The 21,468-nt window shown below is 41.4% G+C and overlaps 2 protein-coding genes and 1 pseudogene across 2 annotated transcripts; all 3 read left to right on the forward strand.

Moving 5' to 3' along the window:
* The first annotated feature begins 3,221 nt into the window (after positions 1 to 3,221).
* On the forward strand, positions 3,222 to 6,317 carry LOC108884113 (tubulin beta chain-like; annotated as a pseudogene).
* Positions 6,318 to 8,009: 1,692 nt separating this feature from the next.
* On the forward strand, positions 8,010 to 13,797 carry prelid3b (PRELI domain containing 3). Its single transcript, XM_018677776.2, has 6 exons — positions 8,010 to 8,181; positions 9,099 to 9,267; positions 10,707 to 10,796; positions 11,375 to 11,445; positions 11,544 to 11,646; positions 11,731 to 13,797. Exons 1-6 carry the CDS (start codon positions 8,150 to 8,152, stop codon positions 11,845 to 11,847), a joined length of 582 nt encoding a protein of 193 aa, XP_018533292.1. The 5' UTR covers positions 8,010 to 8,149; the 3' UTR covers positions 11,848 to 13,797.
* Positions 13,798 to 16,565: 2,768 nt separating this feature from the next.
* Positions 16,566 to 21,130, forward strand: aurka (aurora kinase A). Its single transcript, XM_018677777.2, has 9 exons — positions 16,566 to 16,916; positions 17,342 to 17,404; positions 17,708 to 18,050; positions 18,145 to 18,187; positions 18,282 to 18,473; positions 19,272 to 19,410; positions 19,626 to 19,774; positions 20,023 to 20,197; positions 20,651 to 21,130. Exons 2-9 carry the CDS (start codon positions 17,345 to 17,347, stop codon positions 20,831 to 20,833), a joined length of 1,284 nt encoding a protein of 427 aa, XP_018533293.1. The 5' UTR covers positions 16,566 to 16,916; positions 17,342 to 17,344; the 3' UTR covers positions 20,834 to 21,130.
* Positions 21,131 to 21,468: the final 338 nt, after the last annotated feature.

A 21,468-nucleotide genomic window follows, 5' to 3' on the forward strand; every position in this document is an offset into this window, starting at 1 on the left:
CTGAAAACCGATCAACTGAGTCACAGCGATCACCCACCCACACACACACACCTACAGCAACGACACAAACACACACACATAACAGAGCGATGCACAGTTTCCTGTGTGACATCAGCTGTAATGTGCTGAGAGTCTGATGGAAATAAACAGAGGTTTTTACTGGAGACTGAAGAGTCACAGGTGTCACCTTTACACCTGCCTCAGCTGCTCACCTCACGGTCAGGACCAGACCACCTTACAGGACCAGAGGCCTCAGACCTCCAGGGGCCACAACAGGTCTAATCCACATCATCTCTACATCATTACATTAATGTCCTTTGTAACCAAACTGTTACAGATGTGAAAATGAACCATCTCCAGAAACTCAGTGTCAACGTGAGGCTGAACTGAAGCTGTTACTGAAGGTAAAACAGCTGCATGACGTCCATTTAAACTGTCGCAGCTGAATGTTAAAAAGTATTTTAAAATGTAAAAGCAGAGTGAGTGTGTTTATGTAGTTTATGTCACATGACTCTGGTCCAGGTCTACATGAGTTTTAACTTCCTGTTGGAACCTGACTTAATAAATGACCTGGTGAAATGTTACTGACTAACTGAGATTCTTCCATACAGGACACAGGAAACAAATCATAAGTATATTTACTCTGTACTTAAGTATAAGTTTAATGTACTTCTACTTCTCATTTATAACTCCACTCAGTTCAGAGAAATACTGTACTTTTTACTCCACTACATTTATTACACAGCTTTAGTTACAACTTACTTTCACATGTAAGAAAAAACATCTGATCTGTTGTTTAAATCCAACACACTGTTAAAGATTGAACCTGTTTCTGTCTGTGAAGAAACTGTTGTGGCTCCTGGTCACATGTTTATGAACTGTGAATAATTAGAATGTATTTAGATAACTGTTCACAAAGAGGACGAACTTCTCCATATTATCTTTTATCTATTATTCATTTATTTACCAGATTTTACTGTATTTGTTTATTTTCCTTTGATTTTAATACACATGCTGTTTGTGTGTTCACACTGTATCACAGCTGCTGTGTTATACTTGTATATACTCCTGACTGGTCTGTCTCAATACTTTTTTTGTGGCTTTCTGACTTTTCCTCCTTTAGCTCTGATGCACACACACACACACACACACACACACACACACACACACACCTCCCTCCATAAATACGTCAAGAGACAGGGGGAGGAAGCTCAGGGCAAAACACATAAAGGTCATCAATGACAACTAAATGTTACCGTGGCTCTCTAATGAACCCCAACAGACACCTGAAGACACACAATAATCAAATCTCTCAGAGGCTGCATCTACTGTACCTCTGTCTGTTTCTACTGTCCTCAGACCAGGAAGCTCGTCTCTTCCCTTAAAGGCCAAAGTATCAGATAAGCTCACAAACACTTTGTGTGGTTCCTCTGTTAACACTGGAAAAATGCTCTTATTAACCAGAGTAACACATGACTACAGTATCTGATTACAGGTGGCCTTCCTGTCTGTGTGAGCCTCACATCATCATCATCATCATCATCATCATCATCATCATGTCTGGCTGAATGGACCTGAGCTTCTGTTAATGTTTCTCATTGGAAAGTCATCAAGCAACTGCAAAAAGACACACAAAACTACACAGAACGACCACAAAGAAACACACAATGCCTACAAAAAACACAAGTACTACAAGGAGACACAACAATGACATGGTGTTTGTAGTTGTTTGTTGTGAGTCTGGCGTCTGTGTCCAGGACCCTGTTGTCTAATAATCTGTGTATAATCATCACACTGTCCTGAGTAATAGATTACTTTGTCAGGTTCAGTAATGGTTTAAGTCGTGGTACTTTAAATAATGAAGTACCTTCTGCTGTAGACACTCAGGATATTTAATGAGAGACAGGTTTATTGTTTCTTAAACTGCAGGAGAATCAGCAACACTGAGAAACACATTCACATAGAAACACCTGGTAGGATTAACCTGCAAACAGTTTAACAACATGTAAACAACTCCAGCATCATCTGACCCGGCCCAGTCTTACTAGTTTTACTTGTTTACTCTCTGTTGTATACATGCTGCTAGTTGTGTATTGTTTATTTGCAGATCAGACCGCACCCTGAATATGCTCCTTATGACTTTATAATTAATTAATTCTCTCTGAGACCTCCTTCATTTATGTTTCTTATGTTTTTATGAACCCAGGAAATAAACTTTTACATTAACAACACCACTAATTCCAACAAGGAGGAATAAAAATGCAGTGGAGTTAATTTGAAGGCAGACATGTAGGAACTGTCTCACCATGTTTAATACTTTACACTGAAGCTTAAAGTGAAGATCAGTTATATAAACCTTATCAGACAGTTCTTATCTTCTTCTATTCTGTCACTTTATTGACAAAGTGAATCTAGAAACTTCAGGGAAAAGTGGTTTTAGATCTGAATCCCCTGATAAATGTCATCACGAGGAAATATTAATCAGCTACCTGTGAAGATATTCTATAATTCAGGTATGTCATGTCTGTATCAGTCCTCTAGATGGTAGCATCACTCATACAGAATCTCCACTGCTGCCCATTATCATTACACCTGCACTGACCTGTAACAACATATAAGGGGTCATGTCTCCTATAAAATATCATCTTATCACAATCTGCTGTGAAAAACTAGAAACCTGCCTCACACACACACACACACATTTCTTTTTAAATGTTTCTGTAATTTTAAAATTTTTTTCTGTTTCCCAGTCAGACAGTGTGTTAGTGTGTAAACTGGTGTGTGTTATCTGACGCTGACCAGAGAAACTCTCCATTCATCCTCACCACACTTCCTTCCTGTTTCTGCTCAGTCATACAGTTTACTGACATGTTTCAGCTGCAGAGTCAGAGTAAAGTAGATTTTATTATGTGTCACTGCCTCAGCTGTTTACCTCTGTAACCTGATGATAATTCATTAGTTTTATTTGGATGAGTCCTCTCACGTTGTTTGATCTTAGTTTTATTCGTTAGGAAATTATACATAGACCTTTCTGCTGTTTCAATTTTAAACTATCATTTTGTAAAGTGAAAAATATTTATTTTATAAACTCACATAAAGAGTATTAAAGAAGGTAAATTCCCTCTCAAAGAGAATCATTAACACTATGTTTATTCTACATGTCATAGTGTATTATTGGCCCTGGATCGACGACCAGCCGGGGCGACTCCCTGATGACATCACTTCTGGTGCTGTATAAAAGACTGGTGAATGGGCTGCATCATATCAGAGACCCCCAGCTGCTCTTTGTACTGTAGCCCGAGCACCATGCGTGAAATAGTACATCTGCAAATTGGACAATGTGGCAACCAGATCGGCTCAAAGGTAACAGAATAAAACAATCTCTGCTGTTTAATTTGCATTAATTAGGCCTGAGTTTGATGATTAATGCTGAGACTCTGATATCGTTCAATCAATGCTTACAATGAAATTCTGAGAAAAAAGTTAACGACACATCTACTAGAATATAAACAACAATATACAACATGTCTGCTGAATGATTACAAGAAAACGACCTGTGTTTTGTCACACTGACTGAGACGACATGAGGTAAATCTGTGAAGTGACACCAATTAGATGTTAATTTAAAAATCACATTTTCCTTTTAATTCTGATGCATATGTTACATGTACTGGTCCTTTACATGTTGCCAACAACAGTTGTGAGTGACACAGGGTGTACCCTGTCGAGCACTCAGGGAGAAGATAAGAGCCGAAGCTACACTGGCATGGGTGGGACGTTTTTATCATGGCTGCCACAAAACAAGAGAGAGGAACTACAAGATAATAAAACGAAAGTCACACATACTCTGATGAGACTGTGGTCGTCTGAGAGTCACATCAAATATCATCCCTTTAAGGGTCAATATAACTTCATGGTGTACCTCCGAGATAAAGCAGCTGGAAGATTAGATTTGCCAGTTATACACTGAATTAAGAGGTACATTTAGAAAATACTTCCTGTAACACAAAGATAATATTCTTCTGTGACTTCTGTGTTTTTAGTTTTGGGAGGTGATCAGTGAGGAACATGGGATCAATGCAGCAGGCATCTATGAAGGAGACAGCAACCTCCAACTGGAGAGGCTCAACGTCTACTTCAACGAGGCACACGGTGAGAGACGGGATACATCGACTGCAACGCTGATTAGCTCTGTTTCCTGTGCTGTTTACAGATCACTCCTCATTCAGGTGTTAGGTTTATATGTTCCTGATCAGTGAGGGACATATTTCAGTCTCACATCTGGCTTATTGGTAATAATCTGCATCGTTTCTCCAGGTGGAAAATATGTGCCCAGAGCCCTGCTGGTTGACCTGGAGCCTGGCACCATGGACAGTGTTAGAGGAAGCCGCATCGGGGCCCTTTTCAGGCCAGACAATTTCATCCATGGTGAGATAAGTAACAAAATAAGTCACATTTGAATTTGTTTTTCTGTCTCAGGAAACATACAGCTACAATTACACACACTCTAGATACAAATCCTGCATTTGTATCATCGTTGGGCTAAAATTTGTCACTTAATCCAATGGCACTGAAATGTTTTATAAATCAGGGTGAAGAATAATTTTAATTTTAGTGTTCCATTTGTAAAGAAGTGGTACAGCTTTTATGTTTTCTATAGTTTCATATTTTATGATTTCATTACTGCATCAGATATTATCTGTTTCCCTCAACTAATCCTACTGAAAAGTGGCAGCACTGGATGAACCTACACCTTTATCTGCAGGGAACTCAGGAGCTGGTAACAACTGGGCGAAAGGTCACTACACAGAGGGAGCGGAGCTGGTGGAGCAGGTGGTTGACAGAGTGAGGAATGAGAGTGAAAGCTGTGATTGCCTGCAGGGCTTTCAGCTGGTTCACTCGTTGGGGGGCGGCACCGGCTCCGGCATGGGAACCCTCATCATCAACAAGATCCGGGAGGAGTACCCGGACCGCATCATGAACAGCTTCAGCGTCATGCCCTCTCCCAAAGTGTCTGATACGGTGGTGGAGCCGTACAACGCCACCCTGTCGGTCCACCAGCTCCTGGAGAACACCGACGAGACCTACTGCATCGACAACGAGGCCCTCTACGACATCTGCTTCCGTACGCTCAAACTGACCACGCCGACTTACGGGGACCTCAACCACTTGGTCTCCATGACCATGAGCGGGGTCACAACCTCCCTGAGATTCCCCGGGCAGCTCAACGCAGACCTGAGGAAGCTGGCGGTCAACATGGTGCCCTTCCCTCGCCTCCACTTCTTCATGCCAGGCTTCGCCCCGCTGACGGCCCGTGGCAGTCAACAATACAGAGCCCTCACCGTGCCTGAGCTCACCCAGCAGATGTTCGACGCCCGCAACATGATGACGGCATGTCGACCCGAGGCGAGGCCGCTACCTCACAGTTGCAGGCGTCTTCCGCGGCAAGATGTCCACCAAAGAGGTGGATGAACAGATGCTCGCAATCCAACAGAAAAACAGCAACTACTTTGTGGACTGGATCCCTCATAACGTAAAGGTCGCAGTGTGTGACATCCCGCCCCGAGGCCTCAGAATGGCCTCCACCTTCATCGGCAACAACACGGCCATTCAAGAGATATTCCGCCGCGTGGGTGAGCAGTTCGCCATGATGTTCAGACGGAAAGCCTTTCTCCACTGGTACACAGGGGAGGGGATGGATGAGATGGAGTTCACCGAGGCAGAGAGCAACCTCAACGACCTGGTGTCAGAGTACCAGCAGTACCAAGACGCCACCGCCGATCATGACTGGGAACCAGAGGATGAAGAAGAGGAGGGACCTTCATCATCAGTGACAACAAAGGTTCAGTCCCACACAGGAGTTAAACTGGAAACAGTGACGGAAACAATCAAAGACACTGTAGATGAGTAGAAGACGTGGGGGCAGTGTAGGCTTCACACCTTGGTTGTGAGAGATGAGTGTGGGATTGTCTGAAAAAGAACTCTTATTTTGTAGTTCGATAGATGCCTGTGGTTGAGTTAGATAGCCCTTATTCAATTAAATGTGCTGTGATGAATTTACACAATAGTGCTTACTGTCTTTTCCATTTTGTTCAAATGATTTGTTGCTTGTATGTTTTTGAAGATTAACATTCTTTCTTTTATTGTAAATAAAACATTTATTTTGCCTGTATATATGGAAAACATTATGTTTATGCCAGCTTTGAATAATCCACAGTCAGAAAATTAAATTGTGATGTTAACACTGTTTGTCCAGTTTTTAAAATCTTTTATTTTAACCTGCAGTTGTGTAACCTACAAATAAATGTTGCATTGAGTGTTTGGATGATAATTAAGAGTAAAACCAAAGAATGATGATCACAACAGTAAACTGCCAAATTACACACCCTTTTCATTCAGTGAGTGAACCTAATTGAACTCTGCAGTGATGGACAGAGCTCTGACAGCACAGTGACAGTGACACTGTTCTTCTCTGTCAGTTTCCTCCCACTGTTACCAGTCTGGTACACAGAGATTACACAGAACTTGGCCTGAGTGTCTGAGCTCGTGAGATAAGCACATGTGATGTGGAAATATCCCCACCACACTGCAATAAAGTCAGCCACACACTCACACATGTACTGGGATAAAGAAGATAAAACTGCATGTAACCCACATGTGAATGTAGGTTATGGTGCTGAGGGCAGTGCTGCACCACAGACAGATATCTGCTTAAAGTTGCGAAATGGAAACGGGGTCAAGAAGACACAAAAATTCAATTTTACCACTGAGTAGCTGGGGTTAATATCTAACTAAATGTTACCTAAGAAGCAGCTGCTGCCGACTCGACTGAGAGAATCGCAGCAGTGTAGTAATGTCATATAAACGTACACGTTAACAAACGGTACTTCTCTTAATCCATAATGACATCACTTGTAACGAATAAAAATGATTACGTAGGAGCCGTCATGGTTAAACAACTGGCGAGGCCTGGTAAACAGAAGAGCTCGAGATAACCCCCCGTCACATGGTGCACAACACGTCTGCTGATTGTGACCAGTTCAACCAAAGAGTGACTTTTCCTGAAGAAGTTAAGTCAAGTTTCAGTAATTATTCAGTAATTCACAAGAAAAAAGATAAAAGTCTGAAAAAAAAAAAATTGTACAAGAGAAATGTTTTTTCTCCTGCTCGTTACAGGGACCCTGACCCCCAGTCCTGGGAACCATTACACCAGACAATGTTTTAATAATCATCAAGACTAGTTTCTGTAACTACAACTAAGTTATACTCTCATCTGGCAAATGTTAATAACTACAGAGATATAAAATGAATATACAATCACATCTAACTAGGCCACAGAGACATATCTAAATTCAATATTGATTGAGTGTTCCTGGTTTTGCATTAAAGATGACCACTGAACTGATGCTGGTATCAGTACTCAGAGGCACCAATACAACAGTATAGAAATACTCTATTACAGATAAAAGTTCTGCAGTGATATATAGTGTCATATTATTGATGCAAAGCAATAAATGTTGCCCTATACTGAGTAGTTTCATGTGTAATAACATATCATCATGATGAGAATATGGAGAGTAGTTTGTAACTAAAGATCTAAATAAATGTAATGGAGTAGAGGTAAAAAGTAGAATAAAATTGAGCTGCATAAGAACAAATAACTGAAAATCAGCTGAGTATATGTGGTTATTTTCTACCACAGAGTTGCTGTCATTCTTCCAAGGTTGCACAGGACAACATTCAACATTCAACCTTCACTGAGCTGAATTGTGTAACATCGAAGGTTAAATGGACGGCTATCAGCTTGGCTTACATGGCTGAACAGAGAACATGTTAAAGCGCAGAGCTATAATCAGACCATTATTACTCTCTGTCTGCGGTCAGGTCCTTCAACATTTCTGAGGTTTTATTTTAAGGGTTTTTCATTCAGCTGTCTCCAGCGACTGAACTTCTGCAGCATGTAGCAGCACGTTACCGGAAGTACGTCACAAACTCATGTGACTGCTCCGGTACAGTGGGAGGGGACCTGCGGTTGTCTTTGAACCCGGTCCAGTGATTTCCGTCAGTCAGTCAGTCAGTCAGTGAGACTCTGCCTACCTACCGGCTCATCCACCGCGGCACCAGCAGCTCCTCTCACCGCGCTACAGCCATGAAAATCTGGACATCGGAGCACATATTCAAGTGAGTAGTCTGTTTAGCTAGCTTAGCTAACTTGTTTCACATCGGCGATGTGTTAAGTAACAGACTGGCCGGCTGTCACAGGTTCACTGTCTAGTTCAGGCAGTTGAATAACGCCAGCTGGCTTCGCATTTAATCCGACGAACAGCTTCAAAAACTGTGAAACGCCAGTTTTAAAATAAAAACTACTTTGTAACAAAGTGCGCTCGTCGCCATATTTGTGAGCAGAATGCTGTCAGTGTGTGGTGGTAAAATAAAAGCGTTATTATTGCGTAAGCAGGCGGTAAGGTCCAACCCCCAGCGCGCGACCTTTCCCCTACTTTATGCCTTGCAGTCGCTGACTGCGTCACTGGTCAACGCCGGCTCGTCTCCTCGGCAACCATCCACCGCTACATTCTATTCTAACGTCCAAAGAATCTGTACGTTACTTTGTATTTATTCTACTTTTCCTTCTGTTAAAGAGACAGGACGATGTTCAGTTCCATGTTTCGCTCTGTTTGAATCTCTGAAGCAAACTGAACACGCGGACAGTGATTCAGAGCTCGAATTCGCTGCGTTGTAGCCGAAGTTAGATGTTTCACTAAAGCTAATACAGGCGTTCTTAGGAGGGTTAGTTCATTATGTCACATGAGTAGTGATGGAGAAAGTGCGCACATCTTTTACTAATAAAACTACTGTAGCAATCTAAAACATCACGTGTAACTTGTCTAAACCATAGACATTCAGGTTACCGTGATACATGATAAATATGAGCAGCAAATGCTACTATTTCTTTCTACCTGTAAAAATGATAAATTGATTATCAATACAGTTGCAAAATAGTTGCCTGCTGATTGAATGATTGATTAAGTGATAGAGGAGAGTTTGAGTATTTGTATGGATTTTTGAGTGTTTTTATTTTTTTGCCTTCCCTTCATCAGCCATCCTTGGGAGACGGTGACCAAGGCTGCCATGCAGAAGTATCCCAACCCCATGAACCCCAGTGTGATCGGAGTGGATGTTTTGGACCGAGACGTCGACAAACAGGGACGCCTCCACAGTAAAAGACTGCTGAGCACAGAGTGGGGTCTTCCATCTATAGTGAAATCTGTGAGTGTTAACACTATAACACTATAATTGAAAACTTGCTGCGGGAACTAATAACGCTGACATGTGACTGTGAATGGAGAGACACATGTGCTTCTCTTTGATTTAATCAGAGCAGCATGACACTGGCAAAATTACATAGAACAAAAATGCTTCATCTTATAAATGGTGGTGATAAACTGGTTTAAAACAACTTCCAGACTGTGGAACACCACGTGAGATTCCAGTTCTAGCCTCAGTCAGTTTAGTACCGGAGGTAGGTTAATGCTTTCCAGCCAGTGAGCGCGACCTTATCCCACAGGGCTATTTCTGTCGGGGGGTGGCAGTCAGCAGCAGACCTGGTTCCTGACCGGAGCCCAGGCGAGTTCATGGCTTTGTGCCACGGCTCGTGTTGTACAGGACATGGTAGTGCCATTTCTATCATTGCAGAGGTGTAACTCCTGACAGCATGTGATGTAACTTTCCATCCCAGTGTCGGCTCAGTTTAAACCAGAGGTCACTGAAGCACAGAGCAGTGACAGGAGGCGTTTGGATTCCTGCAGCAGGTCATCTGAACTTTCCCCTAAACACTTCTTTGACTCTCTGAACACGGTAATGATAAGGCTGGAGAAAGATCATGTCCTGTCACTCTGCCGTGTTTTATCCTGTGTAAACATCTGACAATCAGCTGCTGTACTTTAGCATTGACCTTTGCTGCCTATGAATAGTCTCTTTAATTCCAAGGACAGTCTGTGACCCAGACTGTCCCAGTGATTGATAGCATATTAACATAACCCTTAATCAGCTTGTGCCAAGGCAAATCACTCCTGAGCCTCAGTGTGCGTATAAACTGGATGTGTCATGAAGACGACTTCCTGTGACGTCACTTCACCTCTCTGCTTTAAAAAATGACAGAAAATCCAGGTTTCACTTTAAGGCTAAAGTTCGAAGTGGGAGAAATGATGAATTCAGATTTCCATCTTGATATGTGATTTTTAAAGTTCATAAAAAATATTCGGAGGTTAAACTGTAACTATGAGAAACCTCCGTTCCTCGGAGCTCGGCCTGAAAAAGCTGAAAGGAAATGACAAAACTTGAAATTTAACTGTAGCTAACATTTAATTTTTAGATTAAGTTTCAGTAAATTAAAAATAAAGTGTGTGAATTCATTCAGCAAAGCAGTGGTTCAGTGTGAGCTTGTCAGGTTCAGATTTGTTGCAGTTTGAGCTGGTGCTGGTGTGTTTCCACTGAAATACAGTTAAGTAACTTTTATTTTTTAACATGAGGGTGAAACATTTGCCAACAGATGATGACTTTTTGGTGTAGCCCTACCACTGAGGAAATAAAAGAATAAATAAGTAAATCTGTCAATAAAAGTAAAATTTCTATTTTTCCCAAGTGAGAACAAATTGTCGTAGCAGTTGATGTCAGTTTGTAATAAAGCGTTTCTCTGTCTTTTTCAGATCATTGGCAACGCACGAACATACACATATGTTCAGGAGCACTCGGTCGTGGACCCCAAAGAGAAAATGTTTGAACTTCAGTCCACTAATGTGAGTATTCACTGAATAACACTTCACTGTGTTTGAGGTAATGTGTATTCTGGGTGTGTAAATTCAGTCTGGGATCTCACCCAGGGATAGCCCTCCATGTATCACACACACTTCACTATGTTAGACGCTATCTTACGTCGATGTACTAGCAGCTGAAACATGAAACCACCACAGGACATGCTGTAACGCTGGCAGCCAGGAATAGATTGTAAGTTTTGTCTCTGCCTGTTACAGCGTGATGTAACAACTAGAGATGGAAAGTTGTACTAACTTTATTTATGTTACATATAACCCTCTCAGCTGTTTACAAAACATGCTCTATTCTGGATGTGTCAACCAAAAACAGCCATAACCCGTTTAAATCCTCCTGTCGTGACTTCCATTTGAATGAACACACACAGTGAACTCTGTGTCAGAGCTCAGGGTATTTCTGGTATGAAGTTCCACTTGTTACACAGGTCAACAGCTCTGTTCAACATCGAACATTAGGAGCTGTTCATTGACAGTCCTCATCTGCAGTCTGTACATGATGCATCTGAACATTTACTGATGTGTCTCTGCTAATATTTCCTCCATAGATCACCTTCACAAACATGGTGTCTGTGGATGAGAAGCTAACGTACAAACCTCACCCCGAGGATCCAGAGAAGTATGTTTTTACTGAGAAGGGATTTTAACATTACAGAGATAGGTTTCTTTAACACTCAGACAAGTTTAAACCATGATTTTTCTTTCTTTCGTCTTTAGAACGGTGCTGACTCAGGAGGCTATCATCTCTGTGAAAGGAGTCAGTCTCAGCAGTTACCTGGAGGGAGTTATGGCCAGCACCATCTCTGCTAACGCTGGAAAGGTGAGAGATGACTTAAAACTGCACCTTCTTTTGACGTACTTCTCCTTATATCTCCTCCAGTTAATGCTTTGTGTTCTTGCTCAGGGCCGTGAAGCCATGGAGTGGGTGATCAGGCGGCTGAACGCAGAGATCGAGGAGCTGGCAGCCACAGCACGTGGGACCATACGGACCCCGATGGCCGCCGCCGTCACTGAGAAATGACACCTGCCTCTATGATCCAACAGAGTCAGCACAACACAAGCAGCCTCCCTTTATGATGCTCATGCTGTTTTGGTGCTCTGGGTTTTTGTATTATTTAACTCCTACATCTCATACACTTTACTATCTACATTAGATATATTTTACAGCAGGCGGCATCATGAAGGGACTCTGTGATGTGTTTTGTGATGAGAGACTTGGGGAGGAAACGTGGGTGGTGCACTCAGGGACAACTTTAACCAACACTGTTATCTGTGTGTTTGGAAACGTGTAGCACTGGCAGAGATGTATCAGAGGCACTGGACGAACAGAAAACACACAAGAAAAGTGCCAAAGGAGACACGCTGCTTTTGGTCCGGCCTCTTTAAAAACCTTTGCCAGCCGTGTTTCCATCTGACCTCAGAATGCCAGGAGGTCGTGCCAGAGGCATGAACTCTGTGTTTACAGTGACAGAGTTATGGAGCAGTAAACAGTGTAGGAGTGACAGCGAGGAGCGCTCCTGTTCAGATACGACAGCAGAGAACACTGGCGGGTCGAGACAGGAGTCGAGTGCATGGGGTGTGACGGGTACATGGAAGTGGTTTTAGGTGTGGGAGTGGACGGTGGGTTATCACAGCCACTGACAGTGAGACGTTAATGAAATGTTTCCCTGCCAGCTTTAGTTGTGTTAGAGCCATCTCTTCAATGTTTTCTTGCGGGACCTCAGTGATAACAAGATGCTCTGTACCAGGCCATGTTCGTACACAAGCCTGAATGGAAACCATGTTTTGTTACTATGTCAAAACTAACATTGTTATTAAGGTATTTAAGTGAAATGAAGGGATCAGAGTTTTTGCCATATTTATGTTTTCGATGACTTTATGTTCAAGACCTTCGCAAATGCTGCTGTACAAACAGTAAAAACCTGTTTCCTCCAGTTTCACTGATGCGTGGAAATCGTCCCTCAGTTATAACCGAGTCCTCTCAGCGTGTGCTGTCAGTGTAAAGGCTGAGACCTTTACACTGACTTTTATTTGCACTTAGAAAATAACAGATTTTAACAAAGAAAAGCTGCTGCACACGCTGAGGGAGCCGATCTTAGTTTGGTATTACTGTTTGAGATTAAATGTGGTCACACTGCATGTGAGAAGGTCTTCATATAACAGACAGCAGTTTGGTGAAAGAGAACACTTTAGTTTCTTTAACGTGTTTGTATTTTTTATTTATTTAAACAGTTTGTTCTGGAGGAGTGAGTTGTGGCTCAAGTTGACCGTTGAGAAATGTGATATCACATCCTTAGTTATAAACTGTAACTTACACATTTTGTCTGGGTGCCTCTGAAAAAGAAGTGCTCTCACCATTACAGAATGTGGCAGTAAATAAAATATTTATCCTGTTTAATAGAAGATCTTTGCCAGTAATTCTTCAAATTGAGTTGACCCTGGAATAAACCAGACTTTTTTTCCGATGTTCTGAAAATTAAATGTTCTGTTTTTGAATTTGAATTCAATGAACATGAAGTGGAGACAAATGAATAGTTATTTTATTTTCAAGTAGTAAAATGACCTGTTGTGAAAATGTCCAGTGTTGTCTAGTCCATTCTGTTAAAACAGCTTGATGCTCACTGAATGTCTGCATTCCAGAAGTCACTGTACAGTAAGAGTATGAAGGTTTTTCAGGAGTCTAAACACTGAAGCAGTTAGTCTCTATACTGTATAAACACCGAGGTGTGGGCCAGCACAGCTGCATTCTTCTGACATTGGTCAGTTGTAGGTTGCATGGGTGTTGATATGGAGGAGCCTCGTGCTGCCACACTGTGGCCAAATACTGGACCTCCAGCCTCATCTCGATAAGAAGGATGTAAAGGTCAATTTTTGTCCTGACAAAAGTGAAGTTAATAAAATGTCACTGTTTTTAAGTTAGTCTGGAAAAAAGTGTGAAATGCATCATTTAAAATAAAGTTGTTAATTATTATATGTGCCTTTCCTTTTCTTTTTGTCCAGTATGTTTCAAGTAACTACAAATTAAACCTCTAAAAACATGTACAGTAGAAATACGTTTTATAGATGAAAATACTACAAGTTCAGTGTCCTGAGATAGCTCCTGTGATGGCTCTACTCTGACTTTAGTGTCATCATAATAAACAGTAAACACACTGATTACATTCATATTCAGTGATGTTGAATCATGATCAGTAAACAAGCAGATTAATAGGACAAATACAGTTTTTCATATATATTCCTTAATAAATGTCACAGTGGAGAGTAGGTTTATTAAGGTTTAATATAAAAAGTCCATTTGCTTTCAGCACATGGGAAGATGTAAAACTAATCTAAGGACATCGCCATCACCTCCACAACAGAGAACCATCCACATGTTCATCCACAACCTCTCTCACCCATAAAACAAGTGTCTTCACTCACCTACACGACACTGGACTGAATATAAGGATTCTGTCACTCACCAGCAGGGGGCGGTAAAGCTCCGTGTGGTTACAATTCACCAGAAAAATCACAGAAAAGAAGAAGAAGCAGCTCCCAGAAGGAGGCGTTGTCCTAATCAGAGACAGTGAACAAACATAGAAAAAGAACATGCCGAAGAAATTCATATACCCCGCTGAAACACTGGGGTAAGTTATTAGAGTCATTATTAACCGTGATACAGCCGAAACTCTTGATGCAGGACCTGTCTGAGTAAACGGTTTAATCATGCTATGGGCTACAACCTGACCACCGGTTTTAAAGCCGTATATTTGTTCATATTTTGGAAAGTTAAGCACGCCGAATTAGCTATTAGGAGTTCCTGTTTGCAGTGTACCCATAGACGTACAGACAACAATCACTGAATTATTTTGATACTAAAGGAAACTTCAAAACGTGGTGATTCTCAGGCAAGTTCTTTTGCAGGATTCTTGAATCTCTCTGGGCGCAGGGAATGCAAAACTGCAGCACGGACGAGAACAAACTGAAAATCCAGCAGGCGTCTGTGGCAACAGGACTGGTGGATGAGAGAATAAAGGTGAAGTTAATTTATTTGTAACAGAGAATTTGATAAACGCTGTCTTACAATAGAGCCTGTTCTCATTTTGATGTTCTGTGTTAAAGCTTTGGATTTACTGCAGGAACAGAAAGAAGAGGAGAGATGATGGACCACAGCCAAAGAGAAAAAAGTCATGTTCCACTACAGCAAAGGCAAGCATTTCTACTGAAGGTATAGTATGTTTATAAGGGCTTATTTAAGTTTGAGAATGAATTATGGTCTTGACACGTATTTGGACACTGCGCTGCTCAGAAAGCATTCACTTCACAAAAAGCTTCACAAGTATTTTGATCTTCATCCCAGATGAAACACAAAATGTTTCCTCAAAGATGAATGGAGATGTGGTTGTGGAGATGGACTCTGGCTGTAGCAGGCAGGTACAGAGAGACCCAGGCCAGGACTCAGCATCATCATCTGACAAAGACATGAGCAGAATCCACGTCATATCTGGCCGTCCAGCACTCAGAGAGAGACAGTCAACAAGAGACAGCTGCACATCTCATACAGAGCATTGAGGGAAAGGTGAGTAAATACAGCTATATACATAAAATATGCTTATGTAGCTGTAAGGATACTAACTGTGCAACGCCATCTATCCACCAGAGTCTGATGAGTCTGTCATGTCTTATTTGATTCAGGTCCAGGAGCTCCAGGCTTGTAATTGTGACGTCATTGTCCTGGTCTACAACCACAGCAGCAGGTGCCTTTCCACAACAGGAACACTGAAAGGACTGGACTTCTTAAGTTCTCAGAATCCGGGCATTGACTTACAGTTTGCAGCGGCTCTATCAGTGTCTTCATGTGACTATACTTGAACAGTATGAGCTGCCTACATTTGAAAATATCAGATCTCCATCCTGAACTGTGGTTTGTTTCTACTGTCTGAAACCTAATGGGAAATTTCAAACACTGAAACATTATTTCACTCTGCTGTAAAACATTAGTGGTAAAGCTTTATCAAAACTAAACTAATACTGGATGCACAGAGGGTAAAGTGCAAACTGATTTTGCAAAATAGCAGGCTGTTAAAAGACAAAATGTTACAAATTTTCCTCTGCTATTTAATTTTGTGCTTTCTTTTTATACTTACAACAGCAGTCCATGTTTTGTAATCTTATCTCAGTAGTCTATATTGAAAGCTGATGGTCTCTTCAGCCTTCTCACTCTCTGATCAGTTGTGTACACTTCCTTTAATTAAAAGTTAAATTAGTTTATGTAAAAGTTATATATTTGGTTACATATGTTGAATTTTGTTTTACAGTGTATTTTCTAGACTTTATTAGTTCAATAGGCTGTTTTTCTATAGTCAGCACTAACAAGTTAACGTGATATTTTCTTTCTAGTTGTCTGTGAATGTTGTAATTAGGTTTGCTTAGTTCCACAGATAAGTTCTTAAAAGAACTGGAACTTGGGTATTTCCTTACAACTCATTATGTCAACCACTGATAGAGCAGGTTTGAATCATTTTATATTTATTATTTTTTTTATAATGCATCTATGTTACTAGCACTGATTGATACCTGCATAAAGAAGTCAGACATATCTGTTTATTTATCCACCTAGCTAGCTAGTTAGCTGGCTGCTGCCCTCTGCTGTTTGGAAGGCTTTCCTCTGACGTCACCGTACATCCGTTGGCTGGATTTGTCGTCAGCCAATTGGGAGCGAGTATACGGCATTCCCTGAGCCAATCAGAGCCCGCGGTGGTGTTTAAAGGTTTTGAAAAGAGGGACGTTTGAAATCTAACAAGCAGCGTTCAGGGAAAGTGTCAGTCAGCCACGTTTAAAGCCGTCTGTGTAACTTGAGTTTATTCATTTTGTTCTTCAGACTTGCTGCTAAAAGCCTTGACTGTGGTTGGAGAAGTAATCTTAACGCTGCAGTTGATACTAATTCCTTATACATGCAGCGACAAACATCAGCTCTCGTCAAGTGGTCGACGTAGCTGCTAGCTAGCTGGGGTAGCGGTACCTGCTTGTGAGCTGCTTCCAGCTCGTTTAAAATCTGGACAAACTGTCGGACGGTGGTCGCTCTCGGTCGTTGTGCAATAACATTTTGAGGTAAGTTGTGTTGCCTCTGTAACAGGAGTGTTGTGTGTGGTGTGTCGGTTGGCTGTGGTTACTAAGCTAACGTTAGCGGCGAACAAACGTTAACGTCTATAAACGTTAGGCACGGAAGCCAAGCAAGTAGGATGGCTAACGTTTCATCTCTTTATTATATCGGACGGTCTATATTTCTTAGTGTTGTCCAGTTTCTTTCTTTAATCTCACCGACATGAGCACATCTGAGCATCGTTGATGAGTATATTCAGCACTTTGTGGTGTTGACGCTAACCAGTGCTAATCTATATTAGCAGTAAGACAAGTTATCCAAAGATCAATAAATTCGATATTATTTCCTCAGGCCTATTTTAGTTCTTGCTTTACATTAACTGTCTATGATTTGCTTGATTCAAAAAGTAAATTCCACGTTTCTTTTTTACCAGAATATGGACTCTGCCAGACTCAAAGTGACAAAGGACATGAAAGTTCAAAGGCCTGAAGTGAAGGTAATGCACAATATTACTCATCTTGTTATTTAATTTAATTAATTATATCATTAGATTGTTGCATGTTACAGGTCATGTTGACACCTTTTCTGAAAAGGATAAAGTTAAGAAGTTATGAAAATCAATTCAACAATAACAGAATTAAAGTAACTAGTTATCAAAGTAGAAATCAGTTGACTTACTCAGCTAGAGAAAAAGTGAAGGACCATAGCCGATAGAGAAAAGAGGTTTCACGTTGCTTTCAGGTTAATAAAACCATTTTAAAAGCCACTTTAAGGATTTGGTGATTTCCTTTGATTGCAGTTGAGTGGTGAAGGACCGAAGCGGGTTCCTGTGTCACAGCAGTGTCAGACGGCTGTTGTTACACCAACTCCACATCAGCGGGTCCTGGGTGTGTCAAATGGACCTCAGCGGATCCAGCGGCCTGTGAGCCATCAGAAACCAGTGTCTCACGTCTCCGTTGCCATCAAGTCCTCACAACCCTCTGATCAGAACGCAAACCCCGCTACTCAGCATGTAAATCCTGCACCACAGCCAAAACCTGGCTCCCAGCAAAACCAGCTGAAGACATGCATGTCTGTGCCCAAGATGAAACCAGAACCAGCCAAACCACCATCGGAATCAGCTAAGATGGAGAAGCCACAGAGTAAGCAAAATATGAAACTGGACAAACTAATCAACTGTGTGTGTGTGTGTGTGTGTGTTGTGGTTCCTAAAATGTCTTTTTATCTTTTTGTCAGACAAACCTGCCAAGAATGATTCTGCAAACGACTCTGCATCCAAGTGAGTCTGATTCCATAAACTCTCACATCATCATTTGTAAGATTACACATTTTGTTGCGGTCGTCTGTAACTATGCATGTTTCTGCTCACACAGGAGGCGATGGAGCCTGGAAAATTTTGACATTGGTCGTCCCTTAGGAAAGGGTAAATTCGGCAATGTCTACCTGGCCAGAGAGCGACAAACTAAATTCATCTTGGCCCTGAAGGTGCTATTCAAGAAGCAGCTGGAAAAGGCCGGCGTGGAGCACCAGCTGAGGAGGGAAGTGGAGATCCAGTCTCACCTCAGGTAAAGTGTTGTTCAGTAAGTTTGAACCTAGATAGTAGTCAGGCCAATCAGAGCCTGTTTGATACTGTAGTTATGCAAACTGTAATTTTACTCCACTGATTCATGAGTTATTTGTAAAGTTGGTGTCACGTGGTTTTAATGGGTCAAACAGAAGGAAGTGATCAGTGGAGTTTAAGCTGAAGAGGATCAAAAAGTCTAGAAAGAAACGGTTTCATAATAGCAGCTGCGCTTATGAGAAATAAACCAATACAAACAGCAGTCGGGCTGACACATCTTTAAACAAAAAAGGTGATAAAGAGAGGACCGTCAGCAAACCTGAAATTAACAGAATTTTTTTTGAATGGGTTCACACAGCTTCAGTCGACTCATCATACACTGGTCTGCTGTATAACAGGCTTTTAATGTGTCCTCGTTAGTCGTTGACGTCGGCTGCACTCTGGTGTCAGTGTGCCTCGTGCTCTGCAGCAGAAAGACCAGAAAAAACCCTTAAATGTGTTTCTTGGTAACTGTTGTTTAAATACAAATTGTATTGCAACTGGACAATTCCTTTTACGTCAAAATCGTGGTTTGGTCACGTTTCTGTCTTCACTGTTTTGAGGTCAATCTTATTGGCCTGTGCCAATGTGTAGATATTGAACTCATTAGAGTGAACTCTGAATGTGGACCTCGTGTACAAAGCAGCTGCCGAGCCGTTCGCTGGTGCGAATGTTGTAGTTCTTCCGGTGTTTGCTTCTTTTGGAGCATCGGTTGGGTATTTCAACAATTTTCTCAACACTCCTCTGCATCGGCGTCCTGCAGGCATCCCAATATCTTACGTCTCTACGGCTACTTCCACGACGCTTCTCGTGTGTATCTCATCCTTGAGTTTGCACCGAAGGGAGAACTGTACAGTGAGCTTCAGCGCTGTGGGAGTTTTTCTGAGGACAGAAGTGCCACGGTAAGTCTGCCAGTTAAAGACTTTTCTGTGAAATGTTTCTCATCAAATGAGCTGTTACTAACATAAATGCTAGTATAACTTTATTTAGCAATAGTAATTGTTGTTTATGTACAGGGTATAGTGTTAACTGACAAGTTGATGTTTGTGGAAAGTTGCATCAGAAAGTGTGACACATGTTGTATTCACCATGATTTATCCTTTATGTTCTGTACCAGTACATCATGGAGCTGGCAGATGCTCTCAACTACTGCCACTCCAAGAAGGTGATCCACAGGGACATCAAACCAGAGAACCTGTTACTGGGGGCAAATGGGGAACTGAAGATCGCAGACTTTGGCTGGTCTGTTCACACACCCTCCTCCAGGTATCCACATATGCTTCTGTACAAATTCCACCTTTTGGTTTTGATGTCTATAATTATTTCATCTGCAGAGTCTTTTAGTGAAACTGTCATTCACTTGTTTGGCTTCACTGTCTGTGTTCAGGTCAGGAATTATTCCTTTTTTCCACTCTGAGTCTTTGTGTGGGCAGCTTTTTGGCCATCTAATTCACAGATCTTACAAAGTTAATGACAAAATGCTTTACTTCATCAATCACTCTTTCCTTGGACAGGAGGTCCACTCTCTGTGGAACACTAGACTACCTGCCTCCAGAGATGATTGAGGGAAAAACTCATGATGAAAAGGTGGACCTGTGGAGCCTGGGTGTCCTCTGCTACGAGTTCCTGGTTGGAAAACCCCCCTTTGAGGCCAAAAGTCACGAGGACACCTACCGCAGAATATCAAGGGTAAGTCAAGGATCAACTGGAAGATAGATAGAGATATATATATATATATATTATATATATATATATTATATATATATTTATTATATATATATATATATATTTTTTTTAATCAACTTTTAAACACAACATCAAATCTTTACTCTGCAGTTTAAAAGATGCAGTTATAGTGAAACTACAGTAACATGATGTTCAAAGTGGGCGTCAGTGGTGTCCCAATCAGCAATCAATCCACTGTTCTCAACTTTCCTTGAATTGTCAAAGAGGCACATAGCAGCAATAATCAGGCCAAAAGACAGTGAAGACGATTAGGTCCATCTTAATTGTTTGATTCATCAATTTTAAGTTTCTGAATAATAATGAAATGTTCATAATTTCTCAGAGCCCAAGTCGTCATGTTTAGAGTGCTTGTTTTGTCAGGTCATTCAGTGTTGAGTCCCTGTCTTTGTTGTCCAGGTGGAGTACACTTACCCTGCTCAGACCAATGTCAGTGCTGGAGCCAAAGACTTGGTTGCCCGGCTGTTGAAGCACAACCCCATGCACAGGCTCCCCATCCAGGGAGTCCTGACTCACCCCTGGGTGGTCGAGTGTTCCACCAAAAAGCCCACAACCCTGAAGAACGAGGAGCCCAGCCAGTGAGCCTCTTTGTGTTGGTGTGTTGGGGTTTGAACATGAACACCACTGTGCAGATGATAATAGAATGTGCTTCTAAGTTGACCACCAGATCACTTCATGTGGATGTTTTCATCTGCAGGTATCTTGAGCCACCAGGTTATCTTTTGTTTCATCTACTTATCCCTTTGACTTTCCTTGTCTTAACATTGGCAGCCTATTGCCTGTAAATATTTCACTGTCTTTGTAGAATTATCAAATTTTATTGAACGTTTCTAAATGCTGTTACTTGAAATAAGAAATAAATTATCTTCCTTTGAATGAGTTGAGCAGTGTATGTCCATGTTAGTGAAAATGATTTTGTTTTCTGTGCATTTCAAGCTGTTTATTTTCAAGTAATTGCACTAAATGTTCAGTAGCAACAAGTATTTTATTGAGCTGCTTCAGTGATGTGCAGCCAGCAGAGGGCGCCACTATGCTACTATAACTGAACAGGGAACATGGGAGTTTTAATACGACTGTTAAATAATGTTCAGAGCAGAGAATTCCTGCTTCAATAAAGTGTTGAAGTGTAAATAACTTATTCAGTATTCTGTTTGTTTGTGCATCATCAACACAAAAAACCAACAGTTTCCTAAGTAAGACTAAAAGATTATGTACAT

This window comes from Lates calcarifer, linkage group LG9 (assembly GCF_001640805.2).
Source record: "Lates calcarifer isolate ASB-BC8 linkage group LG9, TLL_Latcal_v3, whole genome shotgun sequence".
NCBI lineage: Eukaryota > Metazoa > Chordata > Actinopteri > Centropomidae > Lates > Lates calcarifer.